At 39.6% G+C, this 22,715-nt stretch overlaps 1 protein-coding gene across 2 annotated transcripts in view; it reads left to right on the top strand.

Annotated features, from left to right (window-relative positions):
• The window catches only part of Crim1 (cysteine rich transmembrane BMP regulator 1), a 180,224-nt gene that overhangs the window by 27,508 nt on the left and 130,001 nt on the right, over positions 1 to 22,715 (top strand). For both annotated transcript variants that reach the window (XM_021253715.2, XM_004839289.4), the window contains exon 2: positions 10,715 to 10,888. In XM_021253715.2, coding sequence (XP_021109374.1) covers positions 10,715 to 10,888 — 174 coding nt within the window. The remainder of the gene's footprint in view (positions 1 to 10,714; positions 10,889 to 22,715) is intronic.

Below are 22,715 nucleotides of genomic sequence, written 5' to 3'. Positions count from 1 at the left end.
CCCTTGGTTGCTCAGCTTCTCTCCTCAGCTAAACAAGTTAACCCATGGAAAGCGCTTAGCCTGGTCTCTGTGGCACACAGAAGGCACCTTCGTAAGCATTTGCTGTTATCAGAAGACTCGTCTCAAGGGTGCAATGTTCATCATTAATCTTTGCAACTGCTCAGCTAGTATGAAAAATTCGTAGCCTTCAAAGTGCTTATTTACGGAGTACCGTGTTCATTTTGTTATTGTTCATGTTTGAAGCTCTGGTCTCATTTCTCTTCACTGTAGTGGTTCACACTTTGGATGAACACAATTCCCATCTAGTCTTCTGTTTTGCTTCTGGTTATTTGACTAGCAGATTTTAGGTTAGAGCATACGTTAATATTTATAAAGTGGTACTGTGCAATATTCATGTCCGCAAGTACCTTTCTAGCAAGATGCATTAACTTGTGTCACATTACCTAATGTTGTGATACACAAGTGGCAGAGAGGGAGAAGTTTATTATCTGAGTCACTTATTTATCTAACATGCTCGAGTCATTCACTCATTCAACATGTCATAAATACTGATATGAGGAAAAGTTGCTCAATATGATGTTGAGGTTAAAAGAAAACTTGAGTTTATATTAACATTTTACGAGTAGGAAGATCCAAAGAAGGTTTCTCAGTTATTTCTGAATAATTGACATTCTGCCCCATCATGAAACTCACTTTCCTGAAGAAGTTTGGCCCCAAAGATTCACATGGCTTTGTTTCAATTCAAGCCCTCTTACCATCTTCTTTCATGTCCCTGTTCATTCCTTCCACAGGTGTTTATTTTGCTAAGCTATTTGCTGAACCCTATGATATGTTGGTGGTGAAGAGTAAAGCTATATATCCTGAGTGTCAAAGAAGCCACTCTATGGTAAATGAAAGTATAATGTTACTATACTGCTCTAAGTGAAATAATATTAATAGGTATTATTATAATGTGTAAGTCAGTCACTGTAGGGAGGATAAAACTGGAAGAAATAAAAACTGAAGAGGAGCGTCTGAAGCAAGTGAAAAGAAGAAGCTTTCTAGGCAGAGAGCAGCTTGTGCAAAGCCACCAACTCAAGAACCAATAGGATTCTTTTAGGGAACATATTTCATGAGGTATTTTGGAAGGGAGGAAAGATGTTGAAATTAGGAGGTTGAAGAAGTGGGTTGGGATCACATCTAGCCAGGCTTTATGTTCTGTGCCAAGGACCTGGCCAGATGGTGGACTTTATTTTATGTATATTTTATTTATGCCTTGCAACTCTTGTGGCCTGAAGGAGTTTGGTGGTGATTGTTTTCATAATACTCCTCACTGGTTGTTACTTACATTAAACCACCTCTATAGAAGGATCCGACACTGGGAAATAGTCATATAAGGACAGCTAAGTGTGGCTTAGAGTATCTTGATGAAGAGAAGAAGACCATTAGATGCGTCTACAAGGTATTTTTTCCTCAACCAAGATTTATTCATTTTTAAGTAGAAGTACATTTGGTAACTGATATTCTTTGAGGCTGGATAACACGAATTACATGTTGGGGTTTTTGTTTTTCTGGTTCTGAGGATTGGACCTAGACCTTTCCATTGAGCTACCCAGACCTTCCTTTCAGATTTTTAAATTTTGAGACCGTTCTTGCCAAGTTTACCAGGCTGGCCTTGAGCTTGAGATCCTCCTGCTGCAACTTTCTAAGTAGTAGGGATTACGGGCATGTGCCAATGGACTTAGCTGAGTTATGTTTTAATGGACATTCACTCTCTGATGGCTGCATTGCTTAACAGTGGCACATACCTGAATAGAAGACCTTTAACAATATTGGCATCTGGGCTGGGGATTTAGCTCAGTGGTTTTGCCGGCTGCTGCACAAGCGCAAGGACCCGAGTTCGATCCCCAGTACCAAAAAAAAAAAAAAAAAAAAATATTGGCATCCACTGTCAAGGCAGAGGAAATGTAAGAGAGTTATGGACTTTGCCAAAGAGTGTAGTCAAATCAGTTGTAGCTAGGAAAAAAAATTAAAATGGACATTCAAATATTTGTCTTGGTTACTTTTTAAAAATTGAGAAATGTAACTAACCACTTAATGACTAACTCTGCGTAACTTTCTGGTAAAATTAATATAGAGAAACTGATAAAATACTCATCAAAATAAGCTGGATGAATTAGTGTGGTCATTGTGAATTTTAATCATAAGGTATTTCTGAGGCATCTTGATCTTTTTGAAGAACTGATTTTTAACTTTGTTAACCACCCCTGTTGCATTTGTTCTCTCTGCATTTATTATTTCTACGCTGTTTGCTTGGACTTGCTCTATTACTCTTTTCTTCAAGCAAGTACTTAGCTGATTTATTTCCTTACCTTTCTTATGTCCAGTTAAATTTCCCTTTAAACACTGTCTTGGTTATGTCCCATGTGGTTATTCCATTGTTCTTCATTTTTAAGTATTTGATCAGTTTTCCCAAACAGCAGTTTCCTAATACTTAAGCAATAGAGATAATTGTATAGTGACAAGTGCTTCAGCAGTTGTCATTCCATGGTCAATTCTGTTTTATTAAATCAGGAGTTTTTTTTGAGAGCTCAGCTTATGGATCCTCTAAAAATGAAAGTGCTATAAAGGTCCTGGAAAGTGATGTTTGGTATATTAAAAACACCCTTGGCTTGCCTGACCTATATGCAGTCATTTAGTTTTTAAAACCCCAAACTGATCTCATAATGGAAAACTAGTTTAAATATAAATTATGACCATCATAGGTATATAATTCTCTGTTACCGGGCTCAGTACATTCTTATTGAAGTGTTTCAACAAAGATGCCAGAATTAAGGAAACATGAGGATAAAGTCCAAAGGGACCTCATGAATTGTCTGTATGTCTCATTTTACTTTTTTTTTTTTCTGTTTGATACCAGGTATCGAACTCGGGTCCTTGCACAGTAGGCGGCGAGACCACTGAGCTAAATCCCAGGCCCTGTATGTCTCATTTTAGTAACTGAAATCTTGGGCCCTAGAGAGCAGCATGCCTTGCACAGGGCCCTCATAGGAACCAGTGTCAGAGAGGAGGCCATGATCTCTTGAGCCAAGGCCCTTCCATTACACCACCCTAGATGTACTGCTTGTCTGATCAAATGCGCTTGAAGACAGTTAAATCGTGCAGTAGGGTAGTATGTTCTGTAGTCCCAGTCTCTAGCCTCTTTTCTGGTTTCATGGAGTCCTTTCTTCTGGAGACTTGGCTTATCTTCTCTTAAACTCCCTTTCTTCACTAGCTTCCTGGTGTCAGAAAGGAAATTATCTTTCCTTACCCTCTTCCTGTGATTCAGGAGTCCTGGAACAGTTTATTCTTGGTATGATTTTGGTTAGAATGGTAGAACTTCATCCTGTAAACCTCTCTTTCCTCGGATCTTTAAGGCTTTTAGCACCTTGCTCAAGCAGCTTTTAATGTGCAGTAGATAACTATATTTGAGGAATGTGTGATTGAATTAATTTATATTCTGAAGTTTATTTCTGGTCCTCCCTTGTTGTATTACTAAAGTGTGATAAAAAGTATTGAGATGGAACATAAGTTTATCATTCATAAGTGTTTTGTTATAAATTGATTTAGTAAACTGGCTAAGGACTCTGGTTTTCAATGAATTCCTCACTTGGACGTAACAGAAAAGTGTTCTTCTTGTTTGTTATATAGTTAGTGATTGCATCATTTTTATAGTTTGTAACAAATATTTATGGATATTTTAGTATTTCCAATGTTTTAGAGATTCTGGTTTTTTTCTACTCTGGTATTGTTACATATACCTAACGTGGTTCCACTTTGTGGAAATGTTTATACAACACATTTTTGTTACATAGGTCACTTTTATTGATAACCATAAAATTTCCCTTCTTGCTTTGCACTGATTACAGCACAAGAAAGAAGGAGAGGAAAGCACTCGCTTCTGGAACATGGGCCTTAAGCCTGAAGCAGAGAGAATGAAAGCTCACTGCATTAGATTCCTCCTGGAGCAGAACTGAATGCCTGATAGCAGCCAGCTGGGTGCTTGGGGAATTAAGAGCAGCAATTTTACATTGCACTGGAGTTTCTAGACTGGCATGGAAAAAAATACCAGTATTACCTATTTGCATCTTACTCTAGCCACAGGGATATGTGAACAGCTGAAGAATTAATTTGATATATATTCCCAGAAGCCTCTCCTCTGCCAACAGAATTCCATTACTGTGCACTTCTGAGTGTGTACTGCGAATTTGTTTCTTGCTTTTTAATATCTACTCTAGCATATTTCTGGTAAGTGGATTACTACCTAATAAGGTGCAGCTATCTCTTGGTTTGGAGTCAGCTCCATTAACCAACAGGTACAAGGTAGAAAAGGTAAGGCTTTGAGTCTACAAATGCCTTCTACCTTCAGGAAGGCAGAAATTTCAGATTAACACACCGTTCTCTGTCCAGTAAGTGCAGTCATTACTGAAGTATTTTATTCAGTGTTGGTGGTAAATCAGATGTGAGCAAAAAGATGCAAAGGTATTTTTGTGGGCAGAGCGGTTGATTCCAGGACCATGCAGGCTGGAGTGTCCACAGCTGGGTCCTAGGCTCCTGGATACAGGGATGGGGGTGTCCCCAGAGCTGCTTCCTTACAGGTCTGGAGGAGATCCTCTTGTGTATCTTGTATGAGGTCTCTTCCTTCACATCCTTCTCATGGGTACCCTCTCTCCTATCCTTGGAATGGAAACTTCTTTCTTATGAGCTTTACATTTAAAACCATTCATATCAAATGTAGAAGGAAGGAGTTTTTGGCATCACCAAGAACACTGAGAGATACTTTGGATTAGAAAGAGTAAGTCTTGGACAAGATTGAAAAATGTTATTGGAAGCACAGTGCTTTTGGTTTGTCATAAAATATTGCCTTTAAACAACAACAACAAAATCACTCACAATCTGCAAAAGCATTCGCTACACTGAGAGTAGGAGAGCTGTGAGAAACACAAGAGTTAGGGGAGATTGCTTGAAACCCATGGAACTCTGTAGTTCCACCTTTGCAGCCTTACATACCCCAAAGCTCGTGCTGCTGCTTCTCAAGGCACAGGGCCTTGCAGGCAGGCACTTTTAATGGAGAACACTTTTGCCAGATCCAGGAGTCATTTCTTCCTCCTTTATGTTTGTTGGTTTTTAATTTAGGTGCAGGAGGAAATCTCTCTAGCTCTTTTCTCTATACTTACCACCCTCCTGGGTAATTTAATATAGTGGGAAATTTCAGCCACTAGAGCTCAGCCATTTTTGTGCTAAAGAAAGGAATTTAAACGAGATTATTAGCCCAGGTCTTCATTTGTTAATAAAAATCTCCTTTTCTTGTGGAAAAACATGATTCTGATTTTGTTCGGGGAAAAATGATGTATGAATCAAAGCAAGTTTTGCTTTGTATACTAATGTCATTTTCCTATTTACCAATTACTTACAGGAAGTCCCCAACTTAACGAACACATTCCATTCCAGAAGAACATAAGTCGGTTTCATTCCTAAGTCAATTCATTCGTAAGTCCAACAAAGTGAGTGTGATACGCCTTTGACACACATATCCAGTGAACACTGCTTTGCGCTTCCTAGCAGTTCCCTCCACACCACCACTGCTCGTCATCTTGCTTCCGGATGTCCCTGGCTCTGACTGAGCACTGTACTACTTACTGCACAGGCAGCACACAGCAGCACAGCTGTGACAGTGTCCCCCAGACACGTGAGCTACTACCACAATTCCTTCGCATCTACAAATGTTGGTCACTCAAGGTCCGTTCATATCTGCAAGTTCGAAGCTTGCCCGGGACTTGCTATACGGGCCAAGTCACACAAGAAACATGCGGTTTTCTGATACAGTGGTAGCTGTTAGGAGAAAATGTGCCAAGTATCCTCTGGCTTTGATTTTCCTGCTGCTGTGGCATAGGGGTACTGGCAGGACATTATCATGCTCTCTAGAACAGCAGTTCTCAACTGTGTGGCCTGCAGACCCCGGGGTCCCCAGTATTAAAATTTTAGCTGCCTTTTATCTTTTACACTGTGACACCAGTGGTGCAAAAACAAGGGTGAAACTGCTGACATCTTAGTTTGAATAGAGACCATGGCACCAGACTGCTCGGGCGTCCTCATGTTTACCGCCATGCACTGTGATAAACAACATAGTAAGTAATTAAAATAGTGACATAAAGAATCAGTTTCCCTTAAGAATGCCCTTGAGTGAAAGCAATACAAATGTTCCCTTGGTTATGTTGTGCATGTTCTGTGGGATGAGTGGGAAGTGCACTGGAGAGAGATCTATATACTCTTGCTTCACGGCATTTGTCTCTAGTGAAAGTGTTGTCTTTCAGGATGGCTTCTAAATATCTGAGCGCAGGTGTCAGGTTTGCAGTTAGACACACCTGAATCTCCACTGTCCCACTCAGGTGGGGATAGTATGACTCTGAATTTTATATGAAATTACTATATTTCTCTCATTTATATTTACAAAAAGTAACTTACTTAACCTCCTGATTTGTATTGGAGGAGGTATCTTACCCTCTTGACCTTTCACTCTAGGAGGCTATATCTTGTCACGTGTAGAGTGCTAAGAAGAAAAACCTGCTTGATATAAATAAAGGACAGTACTCCTGTTTTTAACACATTTTTTTTCCCCTTGACTAGTCCATGGAGAAGCAGAAACTGTGACAGAGAATCAAAACAATGATCCTTTTCTGTATGTTTAAAAACAGAATTTGCCAGCTATCCTTAGCAGCATTACAGGTTGAGTGAGTATCCCTAATCTGAAATCTGAAATGCTCTGAAATCCAGAAAATTTTGAGCACTGACCTAATGCAAAGTCTATGCAAATATTCTAAAATCCAGAAAGCTGTAAAATCTGAAGCAGTTTTAGTTCTAGACATTTTGTTTTGTTTTTTGTTTTATTTTTTTGGTACCGGGCATCGAACTTGGGACCTTACACTTGCGAGGCAGGCGCCGAAACCACTGAACTAAATCCCTGGCCCTGTTCTAGACATTTTGGATAAGGGATACTCAACCAGTATTGTTGTGCTCAGCTTTACTCAGATTTGAGTAAGTCTGTGGTTTAATCAACTTTTATTAAATTTTTGCTTTCAATCCCTATTGATTTTGTTAAATTATTTTAAATTACTCTGTTCTATAATAGAAAACCCTAAAACCATTTATCTCAGAAGCATGTTGTGCCTTATCCTATAACACAGTGGTTGCTAAGAGAAGTACTTGAGAAGAAGAAAACAAAAGTATTGATTAGGAGGGGTCAGAGAATTGATAGGTTTCCTATCAACAAAGAAAAGCAAGCAGGTCAGACCCTGTTGTCTGCAGAGTCCAGGGTGCTTCCTGACTGTTCACAGTGCCTGCATGCTTTCTGAGGGACGGTCAGTTTTCACTCTGTGTGCATCTTCAGCTGTAGTCAGTGCTGCCACCAGGACACTGCAGGAAACAGTGAGGGGCCAGGGAGATGAGCATGGGCAGTCACCTTTTGGTTCTGACTCCATATTCAGGGGAAATGGTCTTCCTGCTGGATGGCAGGGAAAAGCATCTGGCAGTGAGCACAATTTGGCTCTGGGATGGGCTCCTTGGAAGGACTGTTGATGTCAGCCAAGTGATAAGAGGTTGCAGTCTTAGTGCTGAACTGGGAAAGGGCCGATCAGCAGCTGATGTTTAATGAGACGTGCCCCACTGTGTCCAAGCATTTCTTTAAAATGTGTGCCTCATACAGTGCTTTAATGAAAAGCTTTTAAAAGTAAGATTTGAATTGTTTAAGCGTGTTCTTTTATCTTTTTTCCTTGTGTTTGTACACACACACACACACACACACACACACACATACACACACACATATTGGCATGTTTTGGCTAAAAATGAAACAGACCAGGGCTGTGGATTTAGCTCAGTGGCACCCCACCTGCCTCACGCAAGGTCCTGAGTTCAATACCCCCCCCCAAAAAAAAGAAAAGAAAAAGAAACAGACCATACCATTCACAGGAATGTGTGTTCGTGTATGTGATATGATATGATATTGTATTATATTATGATTCTTTACTAACTGTGGGGTTAAGGGCATTCAAGGTTGGATTGCCTCCCGCCTATGAGGACCTTGTCTGTTGGGGAAGTTTGACTTAGAAGATAAAACCCTACAATGGCTGGCGTGGAAGGAGTGGCAAGATGTCTGTGCAGATGTTTGCAGGGCATGGAGGATGAGGCAGCTCAAAGGGGTAATGTTTGAAGTGGGCCTTAGAGGATGAGTAGGAGCTATGAGAGGAAGAGGGGAAGGGAGTGTTCTGGGTGGATGATGCTTGGTGAGCTCAGCACGGGAGCAGTGGTTACAGATTTGGGTGCTTAGAGCAGTAGATGGCAGAGGGATTGGTCAGAGAGGAGTCTGTAGAAATAGGTACAGCCTTTGTCATGAGGAACCATATATTCAAGGGTAAGAAGTTTGGACTTTCCTTTCTGGTAAGAGAGAACCGCTGAGCAAGTTTGCTTTTTGAGGAAGACGATTCTGGTAACAATGTGGAGAATGAGGTAGAGGAGGGATAAGAAAAAAGTGGAAGGGAGACAAGTTTAGAATACTTTGTAAACTCATGAGGGTGATATCTTTAGGAACTTCCAATTATAATGGAGGAAAAAATGTGGAAAAAAATCTTTGGTAGAGTCAACTCAGTTTGATGATACTGTGTGTATTTACAAAAACAGTTACTACTTTTCCTCTCAGGAATATGAAGAAAAGGGGGAGAATATTAAATAGTTTTTCAATATTCAGCAGTTTCTTGAATTTCTTGCAAATTTTGAAATTCCTGGGGTTGAACTGTGAATGACAAATTTGCATATGCAGTCACAAAAGGTCCTTCATGGCCTGATTTCATTGAAATGTATTAGATTGATGATGTTAAAAGCATGTCAGCAATCAAAAGAGGGATGAGAAACCATTTAGATATACCATTTCATGATGGAAAAGAAATATCACCACCTAGTCTGTGTTGAATTGTTTCCAAATACTTTTTGGTCTGTCTTTAGAATAATTTTAGTAATTTCACTGTTAGGATAAAAATGGGAATGTGCCTTTTTGTATGTATTTTATATATTACATACATGCTATTTCTGAGGACCAGATACAGGCTAAGAAAGCAAAAATTTTAAACTGATCACTTGTGTTTTTGTTTAAATCTTTAAACCAAAAGATAATTTACTGAGAGCTAAGGCTTTGATTACATAAGTGAGTATGATCTGAAGTCAAAGATTTTTCTCTTCTCCTTTCTCAAAGAATCATCCTGAAGCTCTTTGTAAGTGATGTTCTTCTAAAAACTCCTTGTCAAGAAAATTATTTCAGTGACGAAGTCTTGCCTAGCTTGGGCATCGAAAATACTAGAAGTAAATGCTAGTGTTGTCCTCTCGTCCCAGCTCCCCCCTGCACACACACCTGTTTGTTTACACTGTCTTCTAGTAAAACCACTCTTTTTTTTTTCTTTGCGGTCCTAGGGATCAAACCTAGGACCTCCCTACTACAGAGCTATTTTCCCAGCCCACACAGTCTTTAGGATGATATTTATTCCTGCTTTAGTGTGTGTAACAAGTTAAGGTTTCTCGAATTCAAGCACTTTTAAAAACTCTCTCCAGATATAGTTATCAGAAACATAGTTCAGATGTGATAAAATATCTTTTAAAGATAATGTTAAGAGGGGGAAAAAACATGTAATGTCCTGGAGATCTGTAGAGAAAGTCTGGTTTCCTATGAGAGATGTTTGAACTGAGAGGAATATTAGTAAGAAGAAACCCGCCTGTTGTTTTTTTGTATTGCATTTTTCTGAGCTGAGTCTGAGGAAAACTGGTTTTAAAATCTAGTTTATCGGAGACTACTTTATTCCATGACCTGCACCTGAATTGGTTTCAGCTTTAGAATGTGATGACCTCAGCCTCTTATCAGGCTGTAGCCTTTAGACTTTGGGTCCTAGTTGGGCTTGGCCATGGAGAACCTTGGACACTAATGATTGGTCCCAAAATGCATTGGAGAGGATTTCCTTTATGGGCTCTGTTCTTCTCGATGATGTCTTACTTTTGCTGTTTATTAGCTGCCCTAATGTGTTCATTTGTTTTTGGGTTTTTTTGGCACCAGGATTGAACTTGGGTCCTTGCGCTTTTGAGGCAGGTGGCAGAAGCACTGAGCTAAATCCCCAGCCCCTGATGTGTTAATTTGAAGAACTCTTTTAAATCTGAAACTGGTCTGTACTGATAGAGAAAAAAATTAACTTTAAAAAATACTTTTGGGGCTGAGGATGTAGCTCAATGGTAAAGCAGTTGTCTAGCATGTACAAGGCCCTGGTTAGATCCCCAGTACTGAAAAAAAAAAAAATGTAGATAACAAATGTAACTCTTGCAATCTATTGAATGTAGAAAAATCCAGGAAATTTTGTTTAAAATGCAAATTTTTAAAAAAGTCTCATTTGTTGTTGTAGTGGCCCATGAGAAAAGTAGAGGCTTTTGATTACAGATGTTTGCATGTTGAAATTGAAAGTCTACATGTGTGGCCATATTTCAGTCTTTTGGTTTGGTAGGAGGAGGCTGGGTTTCATTCATTTGTATTCTTTCAGCCAAAAACCTTTCACACATCGAGGTGTCAGAATTGGATGTTCGTTGTGACATCTCTATGTATTTTTGCTCTCAAACAGGCCTTTGTATAAAGCAGCAAACAAACATTATCTGGGCAATTGTTTTACAGATGAGAACTGGGATGATGACCAACTGCTTGGTTTTGAACCATGCAATGAAAACCTTATCTCCGGCTGCAATATAATCAATGGGAAATGTGAATGCGACACCATTCGAACCTGCAACAATCCCTTTGAGTTTCAAAGGAAGGACATGTGCCTTTCAGCTTTAAAGAGGATTGAAGGTAAGCATTAATTTTTGTTTACCATCCATCTTTAAGACTTAATAGTGTGTAACTCTGAGCACTGATTGTATTTGAGCCTGAAAAGGCAAAGACAAGCTTACAGAGCATGGTAGCTTTTAGAATCCTGACAGAGATTCAAAAAGTGTGCCAGGTACTGATGTGGTGTTGGATGTGTGTTTCCTGGAAGCATGGAGTGGTAATGTGGTGTGACAAAAGAAGCTCGTGCCAGCAGTCTGGGGTCACCTCTGCAGAACGGATGATTTCTCGAGTGCTGTGCTTGAGATCAGCATCTGTTGTCATCAGGTCCATTCCGCTCAATTGACGACAAGATGGTGCTCCATGAGGAGAGTCTGCTAATTAGAAAGGCAGCTCATCCCACACAGGAGAGGAGCTCTTCAGAAGAGAAGGGAGAATTGTGCATTGAGATTTGAAGGCTGAGGTTGGTTTTACCCAGGGCAGGAATCAAGGTGTGGTTGTATCATGAGGCCCCACATCTCTGGAGAGAAGTTGGAATTGTTCTTTGGCCTATGAGTCTGCTTTTCAATCTGGATATATGATGATTAACTTTATAAGGTCTTATTAATAAATAAATGTGACGCTGGAAAATAAAAGGGGGTGGAGGGAAGGCGAAAAAAAGAATTGAAGTGTGTTATGTACATGTACCAGTTCCCTACAGTGAAGGTAATCACATTATGTACAGCAAACAAGTACTAATAAAAGTCAGAAAAATAATGTAACAAGGAAATTATACTAATATGGCTCATAATTTGTACATCGATGCATACGACCTAGAAAAAAGATTGAAAACATGATTTGTAACTAGGGTAATCCCAAGTGTTACCCACAGCTTGGTGCTATGGCCCACAACCTAAATTAACAAGGGGGTAGGCCTGGCCTTGGATCTCAGCCCTGTCCCTCACCAGCACTGACCTAACGCATCTCTGTCCTCTGGTGGCCCTGTGCTCATCCTTGTCCTCATTTGCTTTAAAAAAAAAAAAAGGATTTTGTCAACTTCAGTATATCGTATAAACATATAGGGATATAAATAGCGTGAGCCTAGGTCTATGTAAAGAGCTAAATTCATTGTTACTCATACATATTTAAAGTCACATTATATGCAGTAGTATAGCAATTTAGATTTATTACTTTTTGCCATTCTTGCAGTTCATGAAACTGTTTCCATTGCCTCACAGTGCCTGTGGCTGTTGGCACTAGCACCCTGCTCCCAAGTGAGCACACCCTCTCTGCAGCCATCTAAGTTGAGATGTAGCAGATCTATGTATGATGCCATCATCACAGGTCGTTATGTCCTAGAACTTAGGGCAGTTGCATTTGTAATTAGTTAGATGTGTGTGTATGATCTTTGAAATGTAGAGATTAACTTTATTCATTTTTAAATTGACTCTAGAAAAGCTGTTTGTGAGATCCACTGCTTTGAATTTTAAGATAATTCCCACATGAACAATTACTATATCTGATTATATTTCATTACTTTTAAAAAATATTAAACTGATTTTGTTAGATGGCCTCTATATAATCCAAAAGTAGAATTAGTTAAAATGCTTTCTTACTTCAAATAAGCCAAATTACATAATCCATTATTTTAAAATTATTGCACTATATATGCTAAGTTGTTTATTCCTACTAATAGTTTAAGGTTCATTGAAGAGAAAAGATTGTTACTGGGGTTTTTTTGTTAAGAATCATTTTGGTTTATGTCTTGTACTGAGTAACTACTTCGAGGTTACCAATACACAGTGTGATAACTTTGGTGTTGTCTTATTGTTTGGTTAAGAAGATCTGTTTTATTTTTTTCACAAAATTAAAAGACATATTGTATTTGGAAGAATTAGTAACAATATATTTATGAATTACTAAGTCAGTAATGATAGAAGTTTGAAAGTTGGAATACTACAGGATCCAGGTAGTATGACCTGGAATTGTATTGTGGGGCTTTGGATGATCATGGATTTCAGGACCAAGAATGACAAAAGAATAAAACTTAAAACAAGGATTTGCAGGACTGGCCTAAAAGAGCAGGTTTAATGTGAATAGATAATAGTAAATACAGAAGAGGAGGCTGTGTGGAACCAGATTATGAATATCTTAAACAGCATGCAAGGAGCTGAAGTGATAGAAGCTATCAGAAATCCTTACAGGTTTGAGCAGAGAGGAGCCACGATGGTGAACTCAGTGTTGGGCAGACTGGGGTGAAGGAGCAGGTGCAGGATAGAGTGGCAAAGGGAGGTAGTGTAACCAAGAGGCTGATGAAGAGCTGTCTCAGTTATTTACACATGGAGCCGTGAGAAGCTGGGCTGGGGTGGAAGTAGGGAAATGGCAAGGAAGGATGAATGTACATCGTATTGCTAGAAGAACCAGCAGTGTCTGCTAGCAGATAAAAGAAGGGATGGAAACTCACAAAGATGATCCTAGGATTTCTAACCTAAAAGAGAATGATTAATAGTGCAAGTAATAGAAATAGGAAGACTTTCTGAGATGTTACGTGATACCATGGAATTGAAGAGTGGAGTGGTTAGTCTTAGAGGGCTATAGAGTCAAGGGGCTTTAAAAAAGTATGGGAGACAGTGCAGCATGTGGGATGATGAGGATGAACTAGTGAAGAGGAAGAAGCCAGTAGTATAAGAAAAACAGTGATTGTAGTGCAGAGTGTTTGAGGAGAGAAGTAAAATCATTTCTCTTTCCCAGAGAAGTATAAAGGAAGGTCATTATCTGACCTGCAATGAAAAGCTGTGTGGAAACTTGAGGGAGGGGAGAACATTAAACATCTCTGAAAAGAGGATGAGGGAATTGATTAGGGACGCGTACACGTTCACCTGCGGGTGCTGACTGCTTACTTGAGGTTAGTGGTTATAAACCTGAGGAGAGACTGGCCAGTGTCAGTGTGTGTCATTCTCTGGCTCTGGTGCAGGTGCCTTATGGGAGGAGAGGTAACCAGGGTTACTTTGTCTTGATAAATTGGATAGGAAGACAGAAAGGGACATATGGGGACTGAGGCTTATGCCAGAGAGTATGATGATTAACCATGCAGTCTACACTGGGAAGGAGACAGAAACAGTGATTAAGTGATGTGGTTGCTGAAGGCCAAGTTCTGGTGGGAATAGCTAAAGAAATGAGCAGGAATTTGGGGTCAGGATTTTCATTGGTTGTATGGAGGGCTAAGAATGACGTGGATGATACAGTTGGCTGAGGAGGGTTGAGAAAAGTTGCTGGAGATGTGTGCCAGTCACTATAGGGCATTTCAAAGCATTTATAGATTGATTGAGAATAAGGGCAATTTGGGGCCTAATAAAAATTTTTGTGGGTTATTTTTATTGGTTTAAAAGGAAAGGAGTTGGTTCTGATTTGTTTGCTCAGAGTTCTCTTTTCTAAAATGTATGAACATATCACCATAAAATCAGCTTGTCAGAAATTTAGAGGAAGCAGGGTGTAGTGGCACACCTAAGATTCCAGCACTAGAGACCCAGAGGTAGCAGGTTCGTGAGCTTGAGACTAGCCTGGATTAGATACTGAAGCCCTGTCTTAAAAAATTAAATGAATGAAGTACGCACACATGCACACAAAATAATAGTCATCACTTGGGAGGCTAAGGCAGAATAGTCAGCTATGATGTTATACAGAATGGTATCTGACCAATCTGTATTTTCTACAAAACAAGTCTGATAAAGGGAAGGACCTGCAAGCCATTCCACCTTGATCTTAACAAGCTTATAATTCTGGGCCATGGCACCTCTTTATCTTGATTTGGTATATGCTACACTGTCACAGAAGTAAAATGTGTACCATGGATCAAAAGAAGGGACCTAACTAGCAGAGATACCAGCAACCTCTGCACAGGTATCCTGGTGGGGCCTCTCTGGGGTTAGTAATCTTAGTTAGAGTCAGTATGAAAAGCTTCCATGATGTAATGAACAACTCGAACTTTAAGTTTGCCTATGATTCCAAGTTTAGGATATGCAGCTTTAAAAAAAAAAATCACTGTAACTCAGAGTGGTCATAATAAATTCACAAAGTAATTAGAAATATGAAAACCACATTCAGTGAAGGATGTAGAACACACAGGAAAACATTTTATTAATTTCATCCAGCAAGTTCTTACTAAGTGCCAAATAGGTACCAAATAGGCACTGTTCTTGTTGCTGAGGATATGGCTGTCATAGAGCTTAGGTTCAGAGTGGCAAGATGCCAAAAACATGTATATGAACAAGCAAGAAACATCATATGGGATGGTACAAGCTATGAAAATCACTAATAGGAATCTGTGATGGAGAATTACTAGGGACAGTGTGTTAGATAGGAGTATCAGAGGTGTTCTTTGAAGGGAGGACATTAGAACTGAAATATGATACAGAAAGGAGCCTCCTGGTAATGTGAGGGGAGAGAGTTGCTGTGGAGGAAACAGGACCACAGATGCTCTAAGGTGAGAACAGGCTGAGTGTGTTGAAAGAATAGCAAGAAAAAGCAAGACTCCAGTGTGACCTGAAGCGAAGGAGGGAGGGAAGGGGGCAATAATGGCCAGATCGCCAGAGGCCTTGTGGATTATATGAAGTGTGTGGATTTTGTGATTGGTGCCTAGGAAACCTATCGTGGGGTTGTGAGCAATGTAATGCTTTGTGTTAGAAGATGAGTATGGTAGAGAAGAGACAAGGAAATACAAGAATGGAAATAGTCCACAGTTAGGGGTTCTTTTAATAGTTCAGGTAAGAATAATGATGCAAACCTGAGAGCTGGGGTTGAAGTGGATTTGGGATATCATCTGAAATGGATGAAGAAGGAAAGAGAAATCAAGAAGTACTCTTAGATTTGGTGTTTAAGGAAATAATTCCAATTTCGGGAGGACTCAAGGGTTTTGTTTTGGGCAAATTAAGTTTGAAATCCATGTAGAGCTATTTGTCACCTTAAGTAATTTTCATTGTAATTCACTAACTCATAATAGCTCTGTGATAAGTATACCGAGCACTAGTCAAACTTTTGCACAAAGAATAACTAGTTGGAAGATTATAGAAAACATTTTTTAAAAATTCACACTAGTTTATTGCCAGAGACTAGCCAATGAGGCATCTATGTAGGATTCATAAAATGTGTTCTTAAATACATTTTTTAGTCATTGCTGCTATATCCCTAAATGGTATAGATTATGTGAAATTTACTCCCACTTGGAGCTGAACAGTAAACATTTTGTAAAAGGAGGAAGAGACTTGAAGCTTTAGAAATTCCTTCTTTGTTTTGGCTAAAATCACTTAAAGATGTTAAACTGTGGATAAGTTTTGTCTGTAATGAGAAGAGATGGACAATCAAAAACTGACATGTGGTGCAATTAGCATCTTAGGTTGTTCTTACGTTTGTCTTACGTTGAATGGACAATGAAGAACTGTGCTGCATTCCTAAGGTGAATAAGTCAAGGAAGGTTTTGTGGAGGGACTGGGAATTGAGTCCAACTCTGAGAAACTTTTTGGCTGGCTCAGAAGGGAAATAAGAATGTAAGGGCAGCCTTTGACAGAAAGGACCAGATGGGCAGAGGGTACAGATAGGAAGTTAAGGTGGTCATATCAGTGAGTTTGGTGGCGGATTGCTTGGGAAGCGAGAAAGGGGAACGCTTCCAGATTGGGAAGGCTGGTGATTGTCAGTAAATTGCTTGTGGAGTTGTGATGGTCAGGTTGGGTGTTTAAGGGCTGATGGTCAGCACAGACAGTGGTGTCATTTACTAAATGTGGAAGAGAAGAAGAGCCGCTCTATGGGAGGGAGGTTGGATGCATACACACTGAGTTTGTTTTGTTCTGTTTGTGGTATCTATGGAGAATCAAGAGGAAGGTGAGAGTTCCAGGTCTGGAACACAGAGAGACCTGAACTAGAGATAAGGATTTGTGAGTCATCCTTCCAGGAGAGTGTGGTGTCCTTAATGACTTCTGGTCACATCAGTGATGTGAGGAGTAGGAGCACTTTTAGAGGGTTAATGTGATAATAATTGCATCATGGAGGAAAAAAAGTGACTGAAATCACTTTTGAGATCAAGGGACCTGTGCATTAAAGCTAGTGCAGGAAGCATTGAATATTTGGTCAACACAGTGAACAAAGCCATCTAAAAGTTTGCCTAGAGAACGCATGTTGGCATCCGTGACACCGGAAATATAAAATGAATATTTAATTGACTGCTGGTTGATCGATCAGTTTATTTATTTGTACTCTTATTCAAAAAAGCCTCTACAGGTGTTTGAGTGTGTTAGAGGCAGATCCATCACAGATCCAGCCCTGTGATTAAAGCTGGTTCAGAGTAGAAGCTCTAAGATGATTAATTGAGTAGAGAGATGAAGAAATAAGATTATTATAGTCATAGACTCTCATTCTAGAAGAACCTGCTCCTCAGCATTCTCTACAAATACCTTCAGGGATTGCTTCTTTCCTGACAGAGCTGCTTTCATTGTTTCTTCATTCATACATTTATTCATGTATTTAGTGAAAAAGAAGGCTTTGAGGGCCATGTGCCACTGCGGCACCATGCTTTGCCGTTTAACTGAAGGACCATTCTCTTAAGTGTCTTCAGGGTACGGTCCACAAATCACACCACGTTTCAGATGCACCAGGGGAGCCCGCTTTTGATTTTTTTAAAAGATATGTTATAAATGTCCTAAATAATATTTTCAGTGTTTGTTTATTCTGGAAACATATTGCATAAAAATATACTGCCACCCACTATTTAGGTAAGGACTAGAAATAAGATGAAAAAGATTTGGTTTATATGGAATTACGTATCTGTATTTTCCCCTGCTGTTAAAAACAAAAGGAAATTTAGTTTTTGTGTATGGCTGTACTCTCTAAAGTGGAACTAATTTTGACACAGAGACATGGCTTCATTTTATAGACTTTTAGATTTTAAAAGTTGCATAGCATTAACATTAAATTATTCTTTAGTGTAATTTTATTATTTCAGTTCCACCTAAGGGACTATCTGTGTGAGTTTTTTATTCCATTTTTCCTTATTTCACATTTTTTCACACATGTAAAGTGTAAGTGCTGGATTTTATTCTTGGTTGTTTTCTTGGTGTGTAGGCTGCAGTACACCCTGTGCTGTGTGGGCTTATCAAGTATTTTAACTCTTGATGCCATCTGTAATTTTTTGTCAGTAAACAAAAGTTTAATTAGTGTTCAGCAATAAATATACTATATACTTTATGCATAGAACTTTTTTCCTCAAAAGTTTTTTGTTTTATTTTGTTTAATGCTTATGTGTCCAGCGTGTTACCGGGAGCATTTAGGTGAATCTGGGCATATTACTAACTTCCATTCCACCTTTGAAGTAGAGCAACAGAATTAATTGTTTCTAACATGCTGGCCGCTGAGCAGCAGGTAGAGCTGCTTCCAGCTGTGCTGTGGGACCTGCTGCCCCCAACCCCATAAAGTAGAAAGGAAGTCGGGTGCCTGACTGCTCCTGCACACAGTCCCACCTGGCCCTGCCCCGTGGGGCGGAAGCTCTGAGTGTCCTAAGTGGAAGGTCTTGAATCACCAGAACCAGACCAGGCCTGGGGAATCTGGATTTCCAGCAAGCCCTGAGAGAAAGTGTTCCTCCTGGTTTTCACCACACTTAGAGTAGCAAAGTCATAGAGTGTTGATGTGAATCCACTTCACTGAACAGAGAAACAGATTTATTGTGCTGCTCTGAGAGAATATTAGGAGACTATTAGAATATTAGGCCTGCTTTGGATTTTTACTACTTCCATTGTTTTTAAAAATCATATGTATAAATTGCTTTACCTCAAATATTAATACACTATGGAACTAAATCCCCCTCCCAACTGTGTGTGGTGATATGTGCCTGTAATCTCAGCACTTTGGAAGGCTGAGGCAGGAAGATAGTCAAGTTCAAGCCCAGCCTGAGTAGCTTAGCAACTTCACAAGACCTCGTCTTAAAATAAAAATAAAAGAATGGGTTGGGGATTTAGCTCAGTGTGAAGGGCCTGGGTTCAATCCCTAGTACTGAAAAAAATTTATTTACAAGTTAATGTTAAAAAAAAGTAAAATGCAATAGAGACATCTCATCTTGTGTGTGTAGAACTATGTGGTAAGGGACAAACAAATTCTGAAACTTAGATACTGGGGAAATTGTTTTTAGTAGAGTTGATTCATTATATAAATTTACTCATTTTATCTTTGCTAAACATTAGAAATATATCTAAAACCTATGCCTATAGTTTTTTGGTGATTATATTGATCTGTGGATATTAACATCTCCAGGTCTTTCCTCATACAGTATTGGCTAGAGTAGAAGTGATCTAGTGTAATCATTAATTCACTGTATCAGAGATACTAAGAGTTACTTATACCTTCCCCCAAAACATAACTGCTCTGTACTTAAAATAATATAGCAGAGTTAAGTTTGTAAGGCTCTTCTTACAACTTCTCAGGACTGAAAGTCTGTTGAAGAAAGAAGGGAAAAGAGGTGGGGACTTTATATTTTATGGGATTTATGAAGGGAAGCTCTTGGCCCTTCTATACTGTTAATATACTCATTGATAATAGAATTTATGTACACCCCCCCCCCAAAAAAAAGCATTCGAACTGTCATTCTTATCTCTGTTTTAGGACTTTGATATGTACAGATTCCTCATCTTTACGTTAATCAGGTATTGCATTGAAATTACTCAGATTTTGTTTTTCTTAGACTAGTTATATCTGAAAACAGTACTGAATTATGCTTGTGAATGTATTGCTTTGGCCCACATAAATTGTTTAAAATTTTTATTTTAGAGGAATCCAGTGAAGATTGCTTATCTAGTTGGAAACAGCAGCCCTTTCTTTGACCAAGTCAAAAGCCACATTTAACCTCACCGTTCAGGTGGGTCAGGGACCGCATTACCCAGTCAGCAGGATCAGGGTCCCAGCTGATTTTTCTTTAGTCACCCAAGTGGCACTTACACATACTCAGTTGAGACAACAAGGTGGTTCAACTTGAAATCTGTATTGCTTTCTTACTTTTTGTAAAGACAGTCACAAATTGATCATGTCTTTCCCTTTGGGAGGAACTGTGTGCTTATATCTAGGTATACGTAAAAAAATACATAAGTATGTATGTATGTATGTATATATATGTAAAATGACAAATAAAATCTAAATATATGTATTTTCTGTTAACTTCCAGCAATATCATTGGGTAAGAAAATATAGGCAGTTAACTTATTTTTTATAATTAGTACACTTTAATGTTGATAATTAAATTAGTATTATAAAATTTTACTGATTTTTTTTTTTTTAAGGAGAATCATCATTGAAAACATGTTTTAAATCATTGTTGTTTTGATGTCTTGATAACTGGTACACGGAAAGTAAAAGAGGGTTACCAAAAGGCGGAAACGAAGTTAAATATCTGGGAAATAAAAACAGGAAGCTCAGGGAACTTGGCCTAAGACCAGCTGGCGAGGAGAAGTTAGTTGAGTAATTATACCTGCATTTTAGCAGTGGGAAGTCATACAGTGACCTGGAGTCTGTGATTCCTTGTGCCCATGATCTAAAAAAGAAGTCATGATTAAAATTTTTACATGCTGCTGCCAAGGGAAGTATGGGTAGTGGGGTTAGAAGAACATTTTATTCAGCCACATTAGGGCTACAGGAAGGGATTGATATAAACGTCGAGTTTTGATGTTGACTTTTAGGTCAGTGCTTTCTATACACTCAGTAGGTAGTGTAATCAGGTTTTGTACCATTACCATTCATTGATTCCCCTCTTCTCTGCTCTAAACTTTTTAATTTTTTTGCTTTAACTCTTAACTGCACTTTCAAGCCAACCCCCCCCCCCATGCAGGTACCAGGGATCGAACTCAGGACCTCATGCTTGCCAGGCAGGCGCGGTTCCACTGAGCTAACATCCCCAGCCCTACAAGCCATCACCTATCCCAAGCTGTGCCTCATCCAGACAGCTGAATATCTCCTTTCATATGCATTCCCAAGTTGTAGAATAAAGTATCAGAAATTGTAGATGACTGGTTACTTACCTGTGCTTTTTTTAAAGATTAAATTCTGTATACTTAACGAGCATTTTAACACTTACTGTCATTGTTAAAAGAACAAAAACCAACTTGACACCTCCAGCCAGAGAAATGGTGTTCTTTTGGAGCCATGCTTAAAACTTTCTATTTCTGCCTACTACAGCTGCTTCCCAAACGTTTGTGTGATGACTGGCGTTAGTGGGTTGGGGTTTATGCTGCTGGGCAGCCCTGAGCAGTCCCTTGAGTGTTTGTGGTCTGACTGGGCTGTAGGTGACCTCTCAGTTATTCCCTGTCAACGGAGCTGCTGAGTTGCTGCCTGGCCCAGCTGTGTCTGGCTAAACCCTGGCCCCACAGAGGTTTTCCTGCCATGAGTGAAGGCTCTGGAATCCCAGCCCTTGGAGCTGCAAGCCAGGGGAGCTGTGAGAGGAGCCCTCTCCCTGGGGCAGGGTTGTGTTCCCCCAGCAGGAGTTGGAGCCCCCTTTCTGTGTGGTTGGTCCTCACCTCTCTGGGCAGCTCATCCCCTTCAGCCAGAGGGTGTGACCACTGGGAGTTGTCTTTCCTGAGTTGTTCGCTTGATATGTACCTCATTAATTAGCACGATTACTATTCCCAAGCCGTTATCTAGGATTGTACACAATTTATCCAAGCTAGATGGTTTGTATTTGTTCTCCTTATGTATTTTTCCAAAAAGGACATGAGGAAAATTCAATAAAGTTTGAGAGCACAGTCGTGTCAGCAGGAATTTGCATTCAGTCAAAAAGTCATTGCAAATGTTTTTACAATTTTATCACTACAGGCAGGAGTTCTCTAGTAGATATTATGTTTTATTCTTTTTTCAGTCGTGCCAATGTTATATTTTTACTAATATCTGGATTAAGATTATCTGAGGAAAAAAGCTCTTATGAATACAGAGTTTTCATTTTTTAATAAAGAAAAGAAAAAGCAGCAGTATTAGTCGAAGAAGGTAGAGATGAATGCATACAGTTATAATGGTTTACTTTACCTCTAAAGGATGGGTGTGGTGGTACACACCTGTAATCCCATGTACTTGGGAGGGTTGCAGGTTTGAGGCCAGAGCAGACAATTTAGAGAGATCTTGTCTCCTGTCTCAAAATAAAGAAGGGTCGGGGGTACAGCTTAGTACTCCGTCCCTGGTGTCAGTCTTAGTACTGAAGTTACACACACACACACACACACACACATGCACGCACGCACACACACATGCACGCACACCCTTCCCTCCCCTCTAGGCAAAGCTGTAGTTTCTTCTACACCTTGTTGTAAGTTAATAGAGTTAACCTTGCTTGAAAATTGTGAAGACTGACAAAGCTGTCTTTCTTCCTCTGTGGTCAACTGCTTTTATTCTCCCCATTCTGTTCTTTTAGTTTTTTCTCACCTCAAAAGCCCAGCCTCATCTTTCTTTACCTCTCTTTTCCTACAATCTAGGAGCATGTTCAAATGTTTTACCTCTATTAACAGATTATATGCTAGAATGTCTCCTTAGCCAACAGTCACATTTTAACTCTTTCTAACTGACGTGTGGCTGAAGGAATTGAAGTAGGCGAGCTCTTCAAAGTGGAACAAGGGTCCATCCCTGTGGCCAGTCCTACTCCTTGCTGGCTGTGTCCTGCTCACTCGGGGGGGATGCACGTGGAGCTGACCCCTCACAGGGACATGTGAGATGAGTATGGAAAGACCGAGCAGGATGGGAGGCTCTGAGGGGAGATGTGATGGATGCATAGGCAGTGGGACAAGGGGAGGGGCCGCCATATGCAGAGTAAACAGTGCCATGCAGTGGTACACATTGTGGAAGATAGTCAGAAATAAAGCTA

The sequence above is a fragment of the Heterocephalus glaber genome, unplaced genomic scaffold (assembly GCF_053883595.1).
Source record: "Heterocephalus glaber isolate CG9 unplaced genomic scaffold, H.glaber_assembly_v1.0 deba00001457, whole genome shotgun sequence".
NCBI lineage: Eukaryota > Metazoa > Chordata > Mammalia > Rodentia > Bathyergidae > Heterocephalus > Heterocephalus glaber.
The sequence above is the reverse complement of the archived record's forward strand: the minus strand, read 5'-3'. Positions and strand labels throughout refer to the sequence as shown.